Source organism: Pholcus phalangioides, unplaced genomic scaffold (assembly GCF_987345545.1).
Source record: "Pholcus phalangioides strain wild (caught in Gottingen) unplaced genomic scaffold, Ppha-v1.0 ptg000008l_1, whole genome shotgun sequence".
Classification (NCBI taxonomy): domain Eukaryota; kingdom Metazoa; phylum Arthropoda; class Arachnida; order Araneae; family Pholcidae; genus Pholcus; species Pholcus phalangioides.
Window position 1 is genome coordinate 19,166,572 of NW_028301601.1, and position 20,939 is coordinate 19,187,510.

General features: G+C 38.7%; 1 protein-coding gene across 4 annotated transcripts in view; it reads right to left on the minus strand.

Moving 5' to 3' along the window:
* LOC149083942 (ankyrin repeat and BTB/POZ domain-containing protein 2) overlaps positions 1-20,939 on the minus strand; it is a 132,619-nt gene that overhangs the window by 47,140 nt on the left and 64,540 nt on the right. For all 4 annotated transcript variants that reach the window (XM_089234319.1, XM_089234317.1, XM_089234320.1 and 1 more), the window contains exon 4: positions 14,533-15,683. In XM_089234319.1, coding sequence (XP_089090445.1) covers positions 14,533-15,683 — 1,151 coding nt within the window. The remainder of the gene's footprint in view (positions 1-14,532; positions 15,684-20,939) is intronic.

Genomic DNA, 20,939 nt, shown 5'->3' on the forward strand with positions numbered 1-20,939 from the left:
CAAAACGAACAGTAAAGGAAAAAAAAAACCCATGTGTTTAGTCTTCTTTCATGTTCACAACGAAATCCATTGACTAGAATTTTTTATTTTACATACACATGGTTGCGTAACATACGGTTAACATGAAAAACTTTTACCTCTTCTTTTCATTCATATTTCGACTCCACCTCTTTCCCCCCCCCCCAACTGATTAGAAATGTTTGACGTTTTAATTAATCGTGTGATTGATTAGCCAATGATTTTTGACCATCGATTATTTGACGTGTCTTAATCGGGAACATATTTCCCCCCCCCCCCCTATTTCATTCTAATCCGTGCATTGTACTCCAACAAGAATTCGACAGATAGTGGATTGTTAAATTAGTGTTTCAAAAGAAAGTATCTGTTGATGTTCTTAGAAATTCACGGATATTGGCGAAAAATTGAGTTTTTAGTGAGTAACCAGGGTTGTAACGAATCAGGAACAAATTTAAGCACCAGCCGAGTTTCATAAGAGTTAAGCATGGTTTCGTTCTCAAGAAAAAAAGATCCAATAAACCGGCGTTTTTCAACCTTTCTGAACCCAAAGACCAGTAAAATGTGGGAAACAATTTTGGGCGCGGTAGCCCCGGTCGATAAGATACTCGCCTAAAGTACCTAAGGATGTTTAGAGGTATCGCGAGTTCGATGCCCGGTTCGTCCTTGTCAGAAAACTTTCCTGACACAGGGGTGCAACAGAAACGGCGACATGACCGCAGAAAAAATTGCTACCGCAGGGAGTCTTCCCCCCATTGAGAGGTTAGGGCACCAACCTCTGGATGAGTATCAAAACAAGCCTGCCGTTCGGAAGCGGCAATAAATTGTAGGTCCCGGTCTAAAATTAGCCCTCGTGTGCAGAAAATGATCGTGGTATCAAAAAAATGATCTGAAACAATTTGACAGACCACTTGTGTCCCATATTACGGGACACTCCTGTATATTTTTGGTTGTTCCGAACTTCTTTATACATTTGTCCCGTTTTTTCCCAACGATACTTTTTTTAAGTTTGTGATGTTCACTAAAATTGTGAATACACAGCGTTTTCATAACTTATTATGATAATTATAGGCTATAATTTATGGCTATAAATATTATTCACCTCAAATATTTGTCAGATTCAACGTTATCTTTCTTCAATTTTTCAGCGATTTTTACCGCAATTAGAAATTCTGCTGACTTTATGGTAGCGTTTTTGATTACAAATTGGCAGTATCCCGTATATTTTACCTTATTTAAGATTCCTATTCTTCTTATCTTTCACAATGAAATATGGTTATTTAGTAATGTGAATGTTTTTTTTTGGTCAAATATTTTTCGTCAAATAAGTTTTTTTGTTTACTGCGACTTGTCGTAAATTGAATTCTTCGGCTACAATTAGTGATATCCAGTGTTTAGGGGCTCCAATTTCCTGCATTTTCCTTGATGAGGTATGGTGAACCCGTAAGTAAGAAGGTAAAACTTTTATTAAAACCCATATGGATAGTACAAATAGCAACTGAATAATTATTCATTAAGTTGGAACTGAATTATTAAATCTATCAACGGAACACCGATGCCCATCGTCACGGACCATAGGTTGAGAAAGGCTTCTTTAAACAATGATTTTTTTCTTCGACTTTACAGAGACTTTATACTAAGGCTGGACGAATCTCCAAAAATCCACATGCCCGGTTGAACATGTAACTTGAAATTAGAGATGCCCGAATCGATATTTTACATGTCTGAAAAATATTATCACTGGATTTACTTACTTTGAAAAATTTTAAATACAAATTAATTTATTTGCATAAAAAATATCGAAAGTGGTATGATTTTTTCTTAAAACCGAAGTTTCGCGAGAAATACAAGAATTCACAGGGAATGTGATTGCCAATTTAAAAAAACCTAGAATTAGTCTACGGCCGGGATTACACTATAAGGGTTTGATGAAAGATCTTTTACAAAATTTGAAAAAAAAAAACCAACCATTAAGCGTATCGGTTACATTCGAGCAAATGTAACTAATATTTTTACAGGTTGTTTTTTTTTTTTCAAGTTTCGTAAAAGATCTTTTATCAACCTTTTATAGTATAATCCTTTCCTAACCAATAATGCTGTTGGCGTTGTAAAAGAGAAGTCACCAAATTACTATTCGCCTTGCTTATATTATCAAAGCCGATTCACGGTACGGGATCGAACCTGAACAGGCGCATACCTAGGATACGGTGCGCAGATCATGTGACTGAGAAACCCGGACGAATCCAGATGAAAACCGGGATAGTTAAAAAAAAATGTCAGAGCATTATAGTGTCGAATTGAAAGGCAAAGGATAAAGTTATTTATTGGCACCTTCCTCTGGCCTTGTTACCCCTGGGCTTTGTTAATTGAACGGTTTAGTGTGATGTTCTCATTGAAGACCGCTGAAATTGAATGAAAATTTTCTTGAACTGGTATAAATGGGAGAAATAATTTGCGAACCAGTGAAAAAAAGTGTGTTAGCACACATTGGGAGCATTCCCTGATTCAAACAAAAGGGGAAAAAAAAGTGTATCATGGGATAAAAACTTAAAATAATGCAAATTACAACGTAAAGTGCAACGTTAGAATTTGTATTTTTGTATAATCTGATTTGAAATAAAATTGACAGAGGTAGTTTAAACGTGAATACGTCTTTTTTAGACCCCGTGCTGCGCAATGCGACATATTTAGCAGCCTAGTAATTGAACCTGAAGGTTGCCCTTGCTTGCATGGAGCATCGTGTAATCTGCCTCTCCATGTTCATCTTGCACATACCAAGACAGCGTAAAACAATTTCGTTACGAATCAGGACAGAGGGTCTGGTGCCCGGAAGGGAAGAGGTATTAAAACCAAAATGAGAGTCATTGGATTGGTACTTGCAATACCCATCTCACGATATCATTGATTTTGATTTGCATTGCGTATTTTCTGAGATATAGCGGGAAAACAATTTCGATATGAATCAGGGCAGCGAATCTGGTATCCGGAAGACGGGAAGAAGCATTAAATCGAAAGGGCAGTGTCATCGGACTGGGTTTATAATGAGCGTTTAAACTTCAAAGCATTCCGTTACGCATCTTTTTTGGTGATTCAATACAGGTATCGTCACATAATTTAAAAGACGAATTCACGTAAAACAAAAAAAATGTATCACAATAAATTTTCTGTCAATTCCTTCGGATGTGGGGAATAGAAATGATTTTTCATTCATTATTTTTTCTCTCTTCCATTATTTCGCCCGTTATCCCAGAAATGAAGGTTAATGATGTAATCGTGTGCTCCTCAACCTCATTTCTTTTACCTCATACTATTTTTCTTTTATTTGTGACTTCAAAACCCCGGTAGGTTAATGAAGCAAAAAGGATGAACATGTTAAGGAATGAAAAGGGCAAAAGGAACTTCCATTGTGTTCCACAATGTCCTTTCGCTCTTCTTTGCCAACTTCTAGTTATGATTAACTACTTACTATACTATTATTGATCCCTGCACGCATTAACCAGGTCGTTACACCGTACGAACTGGAAATACGCAAGTGGGGCAGTATAGTAAAGATTATACGCATTACATTTTTTCCACTAATAATAGTTATCAGAAAAAAGATCACACTACTGCTTCAACGCTAGTGTTATCTTTTCTTTTCTTTCTTTTCTTCATAAAACGTAGTTTAGTACCGGAATCCGTTTTCTTTAGTAACTAAATACGCAGTAAAGTCTTTCTTATCCCAAATAAAAAGAGCTGGACTCATTTTGGACTCTTTGGATTCATTTTGGATTCTGGACTCTCGGAAGAGGACTCTTCAAGCATATGGATACCTACTCTTCCTCACGATGGATACCTAGTCCAAAACCTAGGTTTTACTGAGGCTAGTTGGTGCAAGTCCGAAATACGCTTGTTAAAGTTTTTACTTCTGAGTATTACAAAGTTTAAATTTGTTAACTTGTCTAAATCTATACGATTAAATATCCGTTTTCGTAACAATCATGAAAGTTCCTGCTGCTGATTGATTAATAAATAATTGGAATTGATAAATAGTTAGCAAATTAATAATTAACCATCATGAACTTTATCACTTCTTGACGACAGTTAAGCAGTTATCAATTGTCATTGACTAATTAATTAAACTCAACAATAAAAGCCTATTCTAAATGAATCAATTAAACATCATGAAGTTATTAGTTCCTAACGCTTATTAACTAATTGATAATTACAATAATTTAATAATTGAAGGTTATTAATAAACTAATTATTTAATAATTAATTATTATAATTAAGAATTATAACTATACCACGCAGCAAGTGTGCCATGACCCCCACCACTATGAAATTAGCGTTCGGAAATAATAAGTTCATGGTGGTTAATCAATTATTAATATTAGTCAATTATGATTATTGAATAATCATAATTGAATAATTAACCTCTAATTTTTCTAGAAAAATAACTATCATTATTATTTTTTAAGTGTCAGGAGCTGATAAAATTCTTGATGGTCGATTGATTCATCAATAACAAGCTTTTGCTGTTCGGAATATTTACAGTAACTAATTATCTCCGGACACTATGAACAATTTAATCAATCAATCAATCAATTAATTAATTAATGATAATTATTTATTGCTCAGTTAGCGTCACGAACTGATAAATTCGTGGTGGTTGAGTGATTCATTAAAAAGAGGGTCATTGACTCACTTAAACTCCGTAATGAAAACGTTTAACAAGCTTATTTCGGGCTTTCACCAACACGCCTTGGTAAAACTTAGGGGCAAGGGGGTGTCACCAGCCTTCGGGCTTTAACCGTTAAACCATTTCGGTCATAATTTTGGAAAACATTCTAAAATAGTAGTCGGAACGTTATTCTGATAATACTGTGTATGTAGATAGTTATTTTTAATTCTTATCTTTAGAGAGAGAGATCCGTTATAACAGATGTCAATATAACCATAATTTTTTTTACTGTTTCTCTGTGCTCTTTTTTGAAGTTTTTCGGATCGATTTTTTTTTTAAAATATTGTAATCATTTGAATTTTATTATAGTCCACTTTCTATCAATTTCGACAATATTTTTACACTTATCACTATCTAAATGATTTTCATGCGACGGTCCGCATCTAGTTTTCCGTTCAATAACATTTTGAGATTGCAGGCGATGCATTGTGAATTTTTTTGTTCAAATTTTATTTTTAATACTAGCTATAATACTCGGCGCTGCCCGGGTTTTCTTCAATGAGGGTGTTTGGATCACGTGATATCTCCCTCTTTCTTTGAGGGACATGCAAACCGTGTCTAAGTTAACCAATATGGCGACTTCCTGCGCCACTTCATGAAATAAACAAATCTAGATTTAAAGAAACATAGAAACAAATATATATTTTTTTCGTTTTTTAAGTGGCGCTAGGTATTTCGATTCCCCCCCCCCCCGACCTGAGTTTTAAGTTATCCATCTGCCTGTTTCAGCTTTCAAAAATGCTTAATTTAAGCTGTGGAATTTCTTCGATGTACTTTACGGGCCCATAATTAATTTTAAAACATCCTAAACTACATGAATTTATGCAGTTGAATATCAAAAGACAATACGGAGACATTAATTTTCATGCTTGAAGATATAAATAAAAAGTTGAAATCAATGTTATTGCATGGATATCCAACTCAAAGGTAAGTCCGGCTAATTACGTCATATTTGATCTCCTGGGCTTCATATATCTCTAATCGAACTCAATATTTCAGAAATCTAGAATTCAATACAATTTTTAAAATTATTGATGTGACAGAGAATTCCACAAAATTTCAGCATTTATACAGTAAAATCGGCAATTTTAACACTGATTTCTATGAGGATCACCCTATTCCTGACCCTCAAAGCGATGCTGATGATGATTATGACGCCTATTCAAAGAGCCTCATTACTGGGAGTATTGAAAATGTGGCAAACCATTATAAAGGCATAAACTATTATACATATACATATACTAACAGGATTAAAGAAGTGACGAACCGTTGTAAAGGTATATACACGTCTGAAACGCATTGCTAGGGAACCACGGTAACCAAAGTAAACGTTCCGAGGGGCTCTTGCCCTGCTCTGACGAAATTTTAAAGTAGCCTATCGTTCAAGTCAGTCCATTTGGTATATATGCAAAATTTGGCGACGATCGATCTAAAATTGTAGATTTGTATAGAGAACATACACACAGACACACAGAAAATCAATTTTATATACATAGAAGATTTATTGATTTCATTTCAGTTTTATTCAGGATAAAGAAGCGTTTGCAATAGTTCTATGTATTTTTGGAATTTTTTAAAGCCATTGACAGGGTTGGTCGTCTTAAACCCATTTTTGATTGCTTTAAAATTTTTTGATGATGAAAATGAAATTTTTTTTCTTGAAATTAGAGGTTCTAAAATAAGTGCCACAGTGTTTTTTAAAATTTATTTGCAAAGAAATTTTATTTTCTTATGGCTTTTCAAAAATAAAATTTTCGGAAATTTTATCCTAATTTTCGATCTGGATTTTTTTTTCAGTGACCATGAACAAAAATCAAATAGAAAAATATAGTTTTCCTTTAATTTTTCTTTAAAAAATTTATTTAAATTAGTATAATTAATTTATTTTATTTAAAAAGTTAGTTAATTTAATATCTACGTTTATTACGAAGAAAAACATGCTAAATTAATGCCCCATTTTTTTAAAACTTATCAAATATGTTATTTAAGTCACCAGTTATCATATATAAAAAAAAAATTGTGAAATTTTGTCATGAATCGGAAGTGCTGTCAATAATGAAAGAGCACCATGCGCACCCCGTTCAAAGTGATTTTAGCGAAGCCCTGCTAGAGAAATGCCTGCCTACTAATTTACATGATTTCTCTTGAAAATTTTAAGCAGATCTATTTTCCATCAGGCCCTTTCTGCTCTTGCACCCTTGGGTCAAGACGGCACTGACTGTGAACTGCACTTTGGAAATGATACCAAAATCACGTTAGTGTTTGGAGATGATTTTTTCCCAGTTATATAAAACGGATGTATGACGGCTTCTTTCTACGCAATTTCGCAGAACAAAATTGATTTTTAATGTTAGATCTTTCTTCGATTATGAAATATCCGTGTACTAAGGTTTTTTTTTTCATAGTTTTCTTTTAAATTTCAAAATCAAAGTCATTTCCTAATATGTGTAAACACCTGTATTAAGGGCACATATGAAGGTTTCATCATTCCTAGCGTGGTTGGCATTCCCGGCATATCTGTTCGTTTCCTCATATTGATGGATGACACTGACATCCTCGGAATGCTGTTAAAATCAATCACGGCCTCACAATCAACGAGTCGTTTAAATACATTCTCTTCTCCAACGGCTATTCGATTTAATGCGAGAGAAATTTCGAAATTTTCCCTTTTTTGCGGACAAGTACTATAAATAGCCTTTCGATTCCAATTTTAATTACTACGTAGAACATCACGAAACAAGAAAACATCCCGAAATTTAAAGTATGATCCTATGTGTGGTCATAAAAACCGAAATCTGAGCACCTTCCTTCCAGGAACTTGATGACCTGCTCATTACAAGGAAACGAGTGCAAAATACACGATACCTCTACGAATTTATTAGCTTGCAAGACAAGGATTTCTCTATCGATAAACTGTCTAAGCTCTGCATATTTTGTATTTTATTATTATTATTATTATTTCCACATCAACTACTAATTCGGTACATTGAACTCCGGCAGCCAATCACATATTGGCGTGGTTTTTTTTTTTCAATAATACCACTTCATGAGTCATTGCAGTGAATCATCGCTCATCAGCAAAACTATAAACGCACGGGCATACCTTACCAATCGGAATTGGGGAGACAAGAAGAGGCAAACGAACTGGGTTGGTTACGCCCTCCTATTACATAACCTCGAACCATGGCCTTAATAGTTAATAGTACTAGTAATGGAAATCCTCTCCGGCAATACCAAGAGAAATACGTGTCTTACGACAAATGCGTATCGAAAAGCAGGAAAAGAAAACAAAATACGCCACCAGGAACTTAAGATTGGTTTTTTTTTTTTTTCCATGATCAAAACAAGCTTAATGGGAGATGCTGTGGTAATGGAAATGATAGTCAGTGAATTATTTGTCAACGGCAATGAGTTCCTTGTTTACGGGGATTTGGATTTCGGAGATGATGTGTTATGATGTTACAATATCGATAAACGTTAATCTATGATGATTATGTATAATGAAATAAAAATGCTCAATGAGAGAATAATTAATTTTTCTGCCAAGTTTTTGCGGAAAAATGAATTAATATTCAATCAACCCAGCTTAATGTGATAGCATCGGGCTCTGGGTTTCTGATAAGAAAATGACAACTATATCCGAAAAAAATCCCGTTTAGAAGTACGGTGGTCGCACGTCCCGTTTGGTCAAACAGGACGTATGGTAAACAGGTATCGGTGAAAACGGGACAACTCTTGTTTTCTTCCCCACATAATTGGTTGCAAAATGCTCAATCATTCCATTTCCCCCCCCCCCCAAAACGATACATCTTTTTTTTCTTTTTTCATATTTAAGCTGAAATCATGCATTTTTGTTATTAAGCCATTGTGATGCACTAGAATGGAACTGTCAAACTGATATCACGTAAAGTGATATTGTTTTTCTGATGTACACACACACACACACAATATGTTCCATAGATCCCTTGAAAAAAACCTCTCAGGAAAGAGATTTGAATCTGGTCAACTGAAAGAAATTGATCAGGACCTGAAGGAAAATTCTTGTTTTTTTTAATTTATAAATTTGCCTTCACATTATATGAAGACCATTGCAAAAACAGCACAACTCGTACATGGACCACAGCGAATACTACGGACCAATTACAATATTAAGTACAGAAGTACAGAAATAGTGTTTATCAACATGGCGGGGGGGGGAATACCTGATAACTATAACTTGCAAGAAAATAAAAATTAAAGTTTGGTTGAACCTTTCAGCTTCAGAATGGGTAAAAAAAATTTTTTAAGGGGGGAAAATTTATGTATATATACAGTAAAACCTGGATAAGTCGTCACTCAAATTATCGAAAAATTATGACGGCTTAAGCGGAGTGACGACTTAAGCGGAGTTCTGTCAGTTTTAATGGTACATATAACACAGGTTATAATCTATTACTGAAATTAGAACCTTGCTGACACCTTTCGGAATGTTTTAATATACGCGACTTTCTTTTATTCGGTAAAGATCGTTAGGTAAACCCAAATTACCATGGAAAGTTTTATTATACAGTATAATGCTGTTCAAAGTCTAATCTTTCCAAAACAAATATAAAAAAAAAAACAACTCACGCAATATATCCAAATTTTCAAAACCAGTAGGTAGCAATAGACCTACACATGGAGCTTCTGCTTAAGATCCGAGCAAAAGGTAACATCTACAAGCTCCGAAAATTCGAAAACTACATTTTAAGAGAGTTCAGTGGACTGCCCAAGAGTTTTCGAATCACGGATTTACATTCGGAGGTTCGGGGCTGCCTTGCATTTATACATTCTACACCCAGAGCTGCCCTTAAAGGTGCGTGACAGGTGCGGTCGTACGGGCTTTAGAAATGTATACCATTAAAATATATCACAAAACTAACCCCTGTTTTTCATTTAAAATCATAGAGGGATCACAAAATTAGGTGTTTGGGGGGCTGATAGATGATTCAAGGGGTTAAATGTATTTGTGTTTCTAGTTGTTGTTGGGCCAAAGGAACCCAGATACTTCAATCTAACAGGGGATCCTAAAATATTGAAGGCTTTCGTCAATTCTCAAAATGTATCTTTCACTGATTGTGGAACTATTTCTTTCATTAATTGTAGAAATATTTCTTTCATTAATTGTAGAACTATTTCTTTCATTAATTCGGAATTCATATCATTTCTGGTAAAATTTCTTTCATTAATTCGGAATTCATATCATTTCTGGTAAAATTTCTTTCATCAATTCTGGAAAAATTTCTTTCATCAATTCTGGAAAAATTTCTTTCATCAATTCTGGAAAAATTTCTTTCATCAATTCCGGAAAAATTTCTTTCATCAATTCTGGAAAAAAAATTTTCATTAATTCTGGAACTATATTTTCATATTCTGGAACTGCCGTATATCGTTCATTAATTCCGGAACTATTTCTTTGAATAGTTATGATTAATTTTCATCATTTCTTTGGCAGTTTCTTTTAGTAAATTTCAACTTCTCTTCATTTCTGATTTTTTTTTTTGTCAATTTTTGCGTTAATTTAAATTTATTTGTTAGTTAATATTTTTTCAGCATTCCTGTGTATATTCTGTAATAATGTATGAATTTTCGGAAGAAGATTCTTCCCCCTTCCCCTGCAAAATATACAATCTCGGGGGGCTAGAAGGGGGGGGGGGGAGAAATCATCAAGACGCCCCTGTGCTGCTATTATTTTCTAACCGAATATGCATTATTTTGAGGCCCAAAATTCATGAGGTTCACGGCAAATGCCCCACTTGCCCATGTGGACATCGGGCCCATACAATGCAAAAACGATTTTGGTGCCCTCCAGAATTCTTGCGACGAGCAACCACTGCGTAATATAAACTTGTGTCTTTTGGAAGCGGGGTGCATAGCACAATCACGACACTTGTTGACTGATGCTATCGCCTAAAATGTTTCATTTTGTACATCAAATATTGTTGCTTATCGGCTAAACTAGTACACCATGGAAAACATGTCATAGGTATCTTCAGTGACAAGAATCTAACCACCACCACCCCTTGCCCCCCCCCCCTATCCCGTAGGACGGACTCATTTTGAAAGCTGCACGTCTTCTCTCAGCCATCAATTCTTTTTGGTAGATCGAGTATTTCTCGGGGTGAACGCAAGGGGGTAGAAGCAGAGGTGAATGGAGGTTATGATAATGATAATAATAATACTACTGATAATAATAATAATAATGGCAGGGAAGAAACACATAACATTCTTCGTTGTCATGTGAGAAAACACTGAATGGATAGCCAAGAAAAGAAGCAGGAGAAAAAACCCTCGGCAAAACTGTGCGTATGTGGATTGGGTTCCAAATAAGTCGACAGAGAAAACGCCCAAGGCTAGTCGACATGTCGTTTGCGAAACTGGGTTCAGTCCCCCCGTATATATGCACAGGGCTGAACTCGTATATAGTTTGCAATCTCTCTCTCTCTCTCTCTCTCTCTCTCTTGACTTTATCTATCGCCTAGGGATTGTCCTCAGAGGAGGGATGGAAGGCAATGATTGAGAATTTATACGGAATGTTAATATGCCGGATGTATTCAACGCGTCAAGAGCCCCTCTCCTTTCCCACGTCTTACCGAGAAAAACTTATAATTAAAAGGGAACGGGGGGGGGGGAACAAGCAATTTATTCGCATGTTTTTCATACACACACACACATACACATACACACACACAGAAAAACGTGATCGATGGGAATTATGTGCTCTCTCCCTTCCACTCGTTCTTCAATGGTCCATTAAACTTGGCTAATTCCTTCGCTGTGCATAAATACCATTAAACTTGACTAATTCCCGAGTGAAGTTATGCGTCGTATTTAATACAACGTGACAAGACTCCGGTGAACAAAAGGCATTTCTGTTTTGATAAGTGTGATCGCTATGTATGATGATTGTTATCTGACTTTTTTATCAAGTACTGTGAAGGCATTATCAGATGTATACACGGCCACCTATTGTGGTCCGTCTCTGATTATGCCCATGCATTGTGTCATGGGAGACAATTCTTAAACTATGGTGGAGGGGTTCATATTTTACACCAGAGCAGTGATTTTTTTTCCTTCAGAAGATAATCCTTGTTCTACCAGTAGGGCCGGAGTTAGGTCATTAATAGAAAATTCGCCGACAAACAACCGATGGAAAAATCACCGCTGGGAAAATTCAACTACAGTAGTTCATCACCAGGGTGTGAGTGATCCAGTGACTGAGCAAGCAAGTGAATGTGTGAGCGATTTAGTGACCGAAAAAGGTGAATGATCTAGTGAATAAGCTAATGAGTGATTGAGTTACTGCATGAGTGAATGAGTGACCGCATGGTGAGCGAATGAGTAACTTTGTACTTTGTGAGTGACCGAATGAATGACCGATTGAGTGATTTAGTGAGTAGCTATATGAAAAGCTGAATAAAAGTATGAATGACCAAGTGATTGGGAGCGAGACCCATTCACTAGCTCACCTGCTCACTCACTCCGCGTTTGTTCACCTGCTTACCCACCCTCTCATTTGCTCACCTGCTCACTCACTCATTTTCCCACTTGTTCAGTCACCTACTCACTTGCTCACTCACTCATTTTCCCACTTGTTCCGTCACCTACTCACTTGCTCACTCAATAATTCCCTCCCTCATACATTCACCTGCTCACTTGCTCACTCAATAACACTCCCTCCCTCACACATTCACCTGCTCACTTGCTCACTCAATAACACTCCCTCCCTCACACATTCACCTGCTCACTTGCTCACTCAATAACACTCCCTCCCTCACACATTCACCTGCTCACTTGCTCACTCAATAACACTCCCTCCCCACTTCATTCACCTACTCACTTGCTCACTAAATAAAACTCCCTCCCCACTTCATTCACCTACTCACTCAATAACACTCCCTTTCTCCCTCACTCATTCACCTACTCACTCAATAACACTCCCTCCCTCCCTCATTCACCTACTCACTTGCGCACTCAATAACACTCCCTCCCTCCTTCATTCACCTACTATACTCACTTGCTCACTCAATAACACTCCCTCCCTCACACATTCACCTGCTCACTTGCTCACTCAATAACACTCCCTCCCTCCTTCATTCACCTACTCACTTGCTCACTCAATAACACTCCCTCCCTCCCTCATTCACCTACTCACTTGCGCACTCAATAACACTCCCTCCCTCCTTCATTCACCTACTCACTTGCTCACTCAATAACACTCCCTCCCTCCCTCATTCACCTACTCACTTGCTCACTCAATAACACTCCCTTTCTCCCTCACTCATTCACCTACTCACTTGCTCACTCAATAACACTCCCTCCCTCACTCATTTGCTCATTCTCACCTGCTTATCCACTCACTCACTTTTTCACTTTGCCGATGAGTTCGTCGGTGAATTCTCCTATTATGGAACTGTCATGTCAGTGGCGGTAAATTTTCCTTTCGGTGAACTACGTGTCGGGGATTTGTTGTCCGTGAATCGGTTCGAAACATGTTTTCGAACCAGAGAGAAGAGAGGCGGTAAAATTGGATATTTAAGACATTAATTACCATACTGCATTTGGGCTATAAGTGCTTATCAAAGGCATGGCTTGAAATTCTATCGGTTCATAGACGTGTGTGATATGAAATATCTGTGTCTTTGTCTCACTCCTTTTTGTTTTTAAAGAAGTCATACGATTGAAAGTATGTAAGATGGATTACTTTGTTCTCCTAGACTTGAACCCAGTCAGCCTATGGGAGGGAGGGGACTATGATCTTAACAGCACCATGCCCCCCCCCCTCCTCGGGCTTACAGTTTCTTTAAGGGAGTCCCTACTACAAGACTGCCAGTGCCAGTCGTCTCATTTCGGAAGCTTGCACGGTATGTTAGACATTACCGAAAACAATCAGGCATAAAACTAATTGGACGCGGTAGCTCAGATCGATAAGATACTCACTTAAGGAACCAAAGGATGTTTAGAAATGCCGCGAGCTCGATGCGATATTCGTCCTTGCCAGAAAACAACTGTGGTATAGCAGAAACAGCAACAACATGGCTATACAGAAAAAAGATTGCCATCGCAGGGAATTACACACCGAAGGGGTTAAGCGCACCAATTTCTCGGTAAGTGAAACAAAAGGAAGTTGTCGAACGCTGCCGTTCAGAATCAGCAATGAATTGCAGGTCCCGATCTAATTTGCTCTGGTGTGCAGAGAATGACCGTGGTGCGGCAAGAATGTGATTAATGAAACTAATTTTTGTTTTACATCCTGTTATCCTCAAGGCTACTCAGCATTTGCCCTACCCAGTAGCCAGACTATAGACGGTCTATAGCCCCCCCCCCCACGTAAGGATGGGGGGCATATAAGATAGCCTAGATGCCACAGAACTGATTTCGCAGCTGACCGCAAAATCACCAAGTCCGGTTGTGACTGCCAGGCATGGACATAAATGTGTCTTCAATTTCTTTCGAGTCATGAGCACCTCTTGGGCGTCATTCAAGTATTACGTCAGCATCGAGGAAGGGGGTTTCCGATTTGCTGACTTTTGATGACAAGGGGGGGGGGTTTGAAGGTTGCTTACGTCATCAACCCCCCCTTTTTGAAGATATGAAATATTCTAAGCTGCTGACAAAATTTTGCTGACGGGGGGTCAAAAATGGCTGAAAATCTGCTTACGTAATACTTGAATGGCCCCTTGTGATAAAAAGAACACCTTATAAATTCTGGCCTGGGGGTTTAAAAAACAATGAAATATTAGTATAGTAATGATCTATGATTTTCTTAAACTTACCGGTGGCAGTTCTTCCAGCATTAAGATGCGAGAATGGTTGGAATAATCCCCAGAGGTCACTGCTGTTGGAAACGGCTGCCTCTAGTACAGATGCGGTAAACATCGTTGATCCATCAACTGGCATGCACAGTAACACAATCTCTTCCAGCAGGTTCTCGATGGCAGCGGTCAAGTAGATGGCTGCGTATTGGTGCACGAAGGATCCTATGCGAACGTCACACATCCACCGGTGGAATCTCCCGACCGACAGCTGTAATCCTGCCCTGGCACTCTTGCTCACTTTCAGCTGGTCCCCGCTGACAGTGGATATGGCCGCGGCCCTGTGGCAGGCCTTGATGCAACTGTCAGCCAGAGCTGGAGATAGAACAACCTTCAGAGCCCCACTCACGTCCAGCTTCGTGCACATTCCGAGAGCTTTCGAGAATCTCTGCGTTTCTCTCGCGATCCTGACCAGAGGCCTCTGCAACAAGTAGGCCAGTCTCGGCACAGTTTCCATCGAAATCAAACTGAGATGTTCCCTCAACCGACCACATTGAATGACTTTAAGGATGTCGTGGTTCGACCACGGGACACGCTGTAGCTCGACCAGCCTCGTGTGGTTGTCGACCCAAACGAACTCGTCGGCACTCGTTATGTTGGTATTTATGGTCTCCAAGCTGGAGTGCCGTATCAACCTCCTCACTGGTTCGGATTCACTCCCGCTGACGGAAGAGTACGTCGACGTCGAGTAGCTGTTCCGCGACCCATGAGTCCTCTGGGCGAGCTGTTCAACGGCCTGCCGGATGTCTTCCAGGCCGCAGCCACTCGTCTCCAAGGGAGCCCGGCTCCCTTTCCTCGACGTGGCGGGACGTCTGCAAGGCACTTTAGTGGAAGAAGATGACGAATGATGGGTCGTCGTCGTCGTCGTCGTTGTCGTCGTGGCGAGCCTCTCGTCTTCAGGAACGGATTTCAACGGCGACCCGCGCCCGAACCGATGCTCCGCTGAATCCGAGGTGGTCACTTCGTCGTGACATCTGCTGAGTATATCTGGACCGTATGTCTCCAGAAGCTTCCCGTGTAGTCTGTTCGGTGTCCTAGACAATACTCCATCCGTGGGGGATGAGCTAATGTAAGAAGATTGCCCATCACTCATACTTGCGTGGCCGGAAGATCTAAATTTTCAGGAGGGGGGAAGAGAAAGAAAGGAGATTAGACATGAGAAAAAAGTTTGTTCCGTGGAGACACGAGTATGGTTAATAACAGAAGACTCTATAATCCAGTCATGACTAGTCCGGTCCGAGTGAGCCGAGTAAAGCCGAGGGCACATTCGTGTTCAGCCTGGTCCAATACTTTCCAATATTACAATATTCCAATACATAGTAATACATATACTTTCCAATGTCATGAGGCGCGTAATGTGGCCACTCCACCATTGGCAATTATCGTCAAATGTTGGAAGCTGGATATTGGAAGCCTGGTTGAAGAGAATGGCCAGGATCTTCCAGCTTCCACCCTATTTTCGAATGAGTGAAGTGAAATGATTGAATATATGTAGCGTTGTAGGCCTCTTACTATCTATGGCGACAGGCCTACAAAGCTACATATGTGTAATCATTGCACTTCACTCATAGTTCGAAAAATAAATGACTGATGGTAGCAAGCATTACACCGAAACAAACTTCACGTTAGGTTCACAACACATACACGCACATTCCAACATGTATTCACTCGTTATAAATCCCATAAAGGAATATGGACGATGTGCACGTGTGATTCAGTAGTATTAGTAGTAGTAGTAGTAGTAGCTTCTTCCCACAGAACAGTGTTTCAACCAACCTGTGGTCTGTGGACCCGAGCTAGAGATTTCTCTCGTGGAGAAAGAAATCCAGGACCAGATCACCTACTGCCATTTTAGAAAATTTAATTTTAATTCAGTTAAAATTATTTGGGCCAATACTTTTCCTATCATTAGCCATGAATGTTGAAACAGATTAATGCATAATAACGATTTTTGACCTCGCAATTTATGGATCTCCATAAGTTAAGTAGCACCAGGGACGCCGGAAGTCAAAAATGTTTGGTATTGCTCGAGTAATAAACATAATGTTCACTTGGATATGTATGAAGACCATACGTCACACATTCAACAAAAATTTCTTGTTTATGGTAAATCTTCCATCGCCCGAACTGAGGAGGGGAGGGGAATGAGCTATATTTGAATGATGATTGGTGTTACTGAGCAATACCATTCAAATGATTGGTGTTGCTTCAGCAGCATAAGCATATATGTTCCGGCGTCCGTGAGTAGCACATCGAATTATTTCAAACAGTTTGCTGGTCTTTGGAGTGTATAACACCTTGAGAAACGCTGATGTGGGACTTATGTTTTTACTCTGTGCTCCGTAGAACTTTCCACGAAAGCTTTTTTGTGGTTCTGGAACCAAAAAAATACAAAAAAAAAAAAAATTGTGAAATTTGTGCGTTGTAATAAGTATTGAATAATCTATATTGGAGGAATCAGAAATTCACGTTTGTTTGGTTTCCGCAGGGTAATCTTCTGATCAAGGGTTCCTTCATAACTTACACATTGGAAAATATTGCACTATTAAAAGTAATATATTTTTAAGAATAGATTTTAGGATTTATCCTAATCTTAAGCGTCACATACCTCTTAACATGGAGAAAAAGTTAAAATATCATTAAAAATACTATTTAACCATTGATTTATTAGAAATTTTTTTTCATATGTTTTTGAAATGTGAGCTAAATATGCTATACTATGCTGGTATAAAAAATTTTGCATATCTTTAATACTTAATTTTTTTTAATTTTCGGAAAAATACATTAAAAACAGCTTGGGTGCATGATAAAATGATATGACATCAATGTAACCATACAATATTGAAATTAAAATAAAGAAAAATATTCATTTTTCATAAAATGATCTGAAAGATTTTAAGATCCATTCATAAATATTTTTTGGAAATTTAAATTTTAAATTAAATTTTAAATAAGAACGAGTCAATGAAATTTCAATCTTTTAGTTCAGTTTATGTGAAAAATTGAGCGTTTTCTTCATTTTAATTTCAATATCGTATGGTTACATTGATGCCATTTTATCATGCACGCAAGCTGTTTTTAAAAAAATTAAATGTTATAAACATATGTAAAATTTCATACCCGCTTAGGATAACATAATCATTCAAAAATATGTGAAAAATTTCGTATAAATCAATGGTTAAATAGTATTTTTAATGATGTTAATTTAACTTTTCCTCATGTTAAGAGGTATGTGACCCTTAAAACAATCATTTCACACTTCATAGTACAGCGCTACCTACCTGTTGCCAATAATCAGCAGCAATTCTTCCAACTCATAATCTTTTCATGTGTATATAAACTGAAGAGCCAAAAAAATTGGTACAGGCATGCGTATGCAATTAAAGAGATATGGAACCAATCAGAGTACGGCGCTGCGGTCGGCAACGCCTATATAACACAAGTGTCTACAATGGCAGGTTATCGAGATTTAAGTGAGTTTGAACGTGGTGTTATAGTCGGCGCACGAGAGATGGGACATAGCATCTCCGAGGTAGCGATGAAATTTGGATTTTCACGTACGATCATTTCACGAGTGTACCGTGAATATCGGGAATCCGGTAAAAAATTAAATCTACGACATCGCTGCGGCCGGAAAAAGATCATGCAAGAACGACGACTGACGGGAATCATTAAACGTGACAGACGTGCAACCCTTCCGCAAATTGCTGCAGATTTCAATGCTGGGCCATCAACAAGTGTCAACGTGCGAACCATTCAACTAAACATCACCGATATGGGCTTTCGGAGCCGAAGGCCCACTCGTGTACCCTTGATGACTGCACGACACAAAGCTTTACACCTCGCCTGGGCCCGACAACACCGACATTGGACTGTTGAGGACTGGAAACACGTTGCCTGGTCTGACGAGTCTCGGTTCCAATTGCTTCGAGCTGATGGACGTGTACGGGTATGGAGACAACCTCATGAATCCATGGACCCTACATGTCCACAGGGGACTGTTCAAGCTGGTGGAGGCTCTGTGATGGTATGGGACGTGTGCAGTTGGCGTGATATGGGACCCCTGATACGTCTAGATACGACTCTGACAGGTACGTAAGCATCCTGTCTGATTACCTGCACCCATTCATGTCCATTGTGCATTCCGACGGACTTGGACAATTTCAGCAGGAGAATGCGACACCCCACACGTCCAAAATTGCTACAAAGTGGCTCCAGGAACACTCTTCTGACTTTAGACACTTCCGCTGGCCACCTAAATCCCCAGACATGAACATTATTGAACATACTGACTGAACAACATACATTGAACAACATACTGTTGATGGTTACTTTCAGTTTTTTTTTTGCCGCTGTGGTGGTCGAGTGGTTATAGTGCCGGACTCGTGATGCGAGGATCCGGGTTCGAACCCCACAGTGGTGGTCGGCTGAAGTTGGTTTTCTGTGGTTCCCAACTTCAAGGCGCAAATGCGAGCCGATCTCCCCGTTAAAAAGTCTCGCCACAGAGAGCAACAATCCTACAACGATAAATCATTCAATCATAACACTTCACTCATAGTTAGAAAAACTGGTGGCAGATGGCAGCACTACACATAACAAGCATTACAGAGAAACAAAAACTTCACGTCAGGTTTCACTACACGTACACGCACATTCCCGCATGTACCGATTCATTGGGGGTTCCGGGGGGGGGTTCATGTGTGGTGTAGCAGTAGTAGGTAGGGGCTCGGGGATCCATGATGTTCTTAAGTCAGCCACCTCGTTGGGCAATTTGCCTGTTGTGGCGTTGTATTTGTATTTGTATTGTATTTGTATATCTGGGATACCTTGCAACGTGCTGTCCAGAAGAGATCTCCACCCCCCCTCCCCTTACTCCAACGGATTTATGGACATTCCTGCAGCATTCATGGTGTCAATTACCTCCAGCACTACTTCAGACATTAGTCGAGTCCATGCCACGTCGTGTTGCGGCACTTCTGCGGGCACGCGGGGGCCCTACACGATATTAGGCAGGTGAACCAGTTTTTTTGGCTCTTCAGTGTAGGTAGGCTTATATGAGCTGAATTTCACCAAACTCTACATTATATAATTTATATGCTATATTTTGTTTTTAAAAATAATATATATATATATATAAAGAAATTTGAAAGTATTTAAAAACTAACGAAGAGGTATTTGTATTATAAATAGATACACGAAATAAATATTAAGTGCAACAGCATGTAATACACATGATATTTGTAATAATGGTAGTATATGTAATGATACTTTGCATACCGCTCCGTTGAATCGGTAGAGTTAAGATGAATGGGGGTTTGTGATGCGTTATGGCTACACATGTAACCCACACCCACTGTGATTATAGCTATACACAGAAAAATATAAAAAGAACTGATATCTGTAAATAAATCTTCAATCCAGATGGAAATGATCCGTTAAGTATAACGAATATCATAACATAGTCCGTCCGAAAATGGAAAAATATAACATCTACAATGTTTTCGTAAACTGTTTGGGACAAATCAGGAGGATTGATAGTACCAAAGACTCCTAGATAGACCATATAATAATATCTAGGAGGCTTTGATAATACCCATCAAGACGAGCAATACAGTATTTACAATAGAACCCTATGGTCGCAATCGACTCATAATTAGAGTGTCACCAGACCAAACACGGTCCCGACTCTGTTGTCTCCAAAGAGGACTCAAGCAGTTGGATAAACAGTGCTGGGAGAACTTTGCAGCCCGGCCAGTCAACTACTCAGAGTATCAGAAACTGTAGTTCCCAACCTCAAGGCACGTAACTACACCCTTGGACGTCACTTTGAGCATCTCGTTGGGATTTTCCGCTGATCTGTACGGGAAGCATTTGAAACTCCTAGAAAGATTGTCCATTCAGAATACCCGACACTGACCATAGGTATAATAATCCGTCTTTTCTTAAAGATCCATTTAAATCATATGTGCTTAACCCACAAGATGCGATGCAGGCTAATTGTGGCCCTTGGAATCATCTTGCGTGACCCTTGAACTCAAACCGAATATTGTAAAAATGAGTGAATGTACGTGGTGCACTTATATAACACTTTGATTGACTCGCGGCACTTCACCAGATCTCCCAAGTGGCATCTACTACCATTAATACTACTAAATGTACCTCGTCCATATTCCTCTGCGGAACTTCTACCGAATTGGTACATGTTGGAATGTGCGTGTTGTGAACCCTTAACGTAAAGTTTGTTTCTGTGTAGTGTTTGTTATGTGTGGTGCTGTGCCATCAATTTTTTCAACTACCCAATTGGCCTGTGGCACGTCTCCAAATCATTTAAATAACCCGTGGCGCAGTTGCAGATCACTGAAGTAGCC